This window comes from Tupaia chinensis, unplaced genomic scaffold (assembly GCF_000334495.1).
Source record: "Tupaia chinensis unplaced genomic scaffold, TupChi_1.0 Scaffold000037_4, whole genome shotgun sequence".
Classification (NCBI taxonomy): domain Eukaryota; kingdom Metazoa; phylum Chordata; class Mammalia; order Scandentia; family Tupaiidae; genus Tupaia; species Tupaia belangeri.
Genome location: NW_006159487.1, coordinates 362,663 through 363,149, shown reverse-complemented (window position 1 = coordinate 363,149; position 487 = coordinate 362,663). Strand labels below are relative to the sequence as shown.

Below are 487 nucleotides of genomic sequence, written 5' to 3'. Positions count from 1 at the left end.
GCCAGCCGCTCCGCTAGCCCGGGGCCTACCTCTAGCCCCGGCTCCGGGTCCCGCGGGGACTCTGCGGGGTCAGAGAGGTGAGGGGTCCGGAAACCCGCAGCTGGGAAGGGCTCTGGCCCGGCACCCTGCAGCCCTTAGGATCCCCAGGGCCCCCATGGTCCCCCGCAAAGCTCCCACGCCCACTCTCAACTCACGCAGCTGCACTAACACTGGGTCGCTGGCCACGCCCACACCCGCACTGGTGGCCGCTGCGACCAAGGTCCGGTAGCGGATCCCAGGCAGCAGGCCCTGGAGCAGCACGGAGCGCGCCCAGCCTGGCACCGACCGGTTGAAGTGGAGACGGCTGTCATTGCCCAGACACCAGATCTAGGCCAAGATTCGGGTTCAGAGGTCAGGAATAGGACTCGCTGTGGGGTCCTCGAGGCGCCGGCATAGTGAGCCTGGAGACACCTCTGACACCACTCTCCTCCCCACCACCTGTCCCCAG

At 68.2% G+C, this 487-nt stretch overlaps 1 protein-coding gene across 1 annotated transcript in view; it reads right to left on the bottom strand.

The window, feature by feature from the left end:
- ROBO3 (roundabout guidance receptor 3) overlaps window positions 1-487 on the bottom strand; it is a 39,633-nt gene that overhangs the window by 7,012 nt on the left and 32,134 nt on the right. The window contains 2 exon segments of the mRNA XM_027772686.1: window positions 1-61; window positions 195-366. The exon segment at window positions 1-61 is cut by the window's left edge and continues 1 nt beyond it. Coding sequence (XP_027628487.1) covers window positions 1-61; window positions 195-366 — 233 coding nt within the window.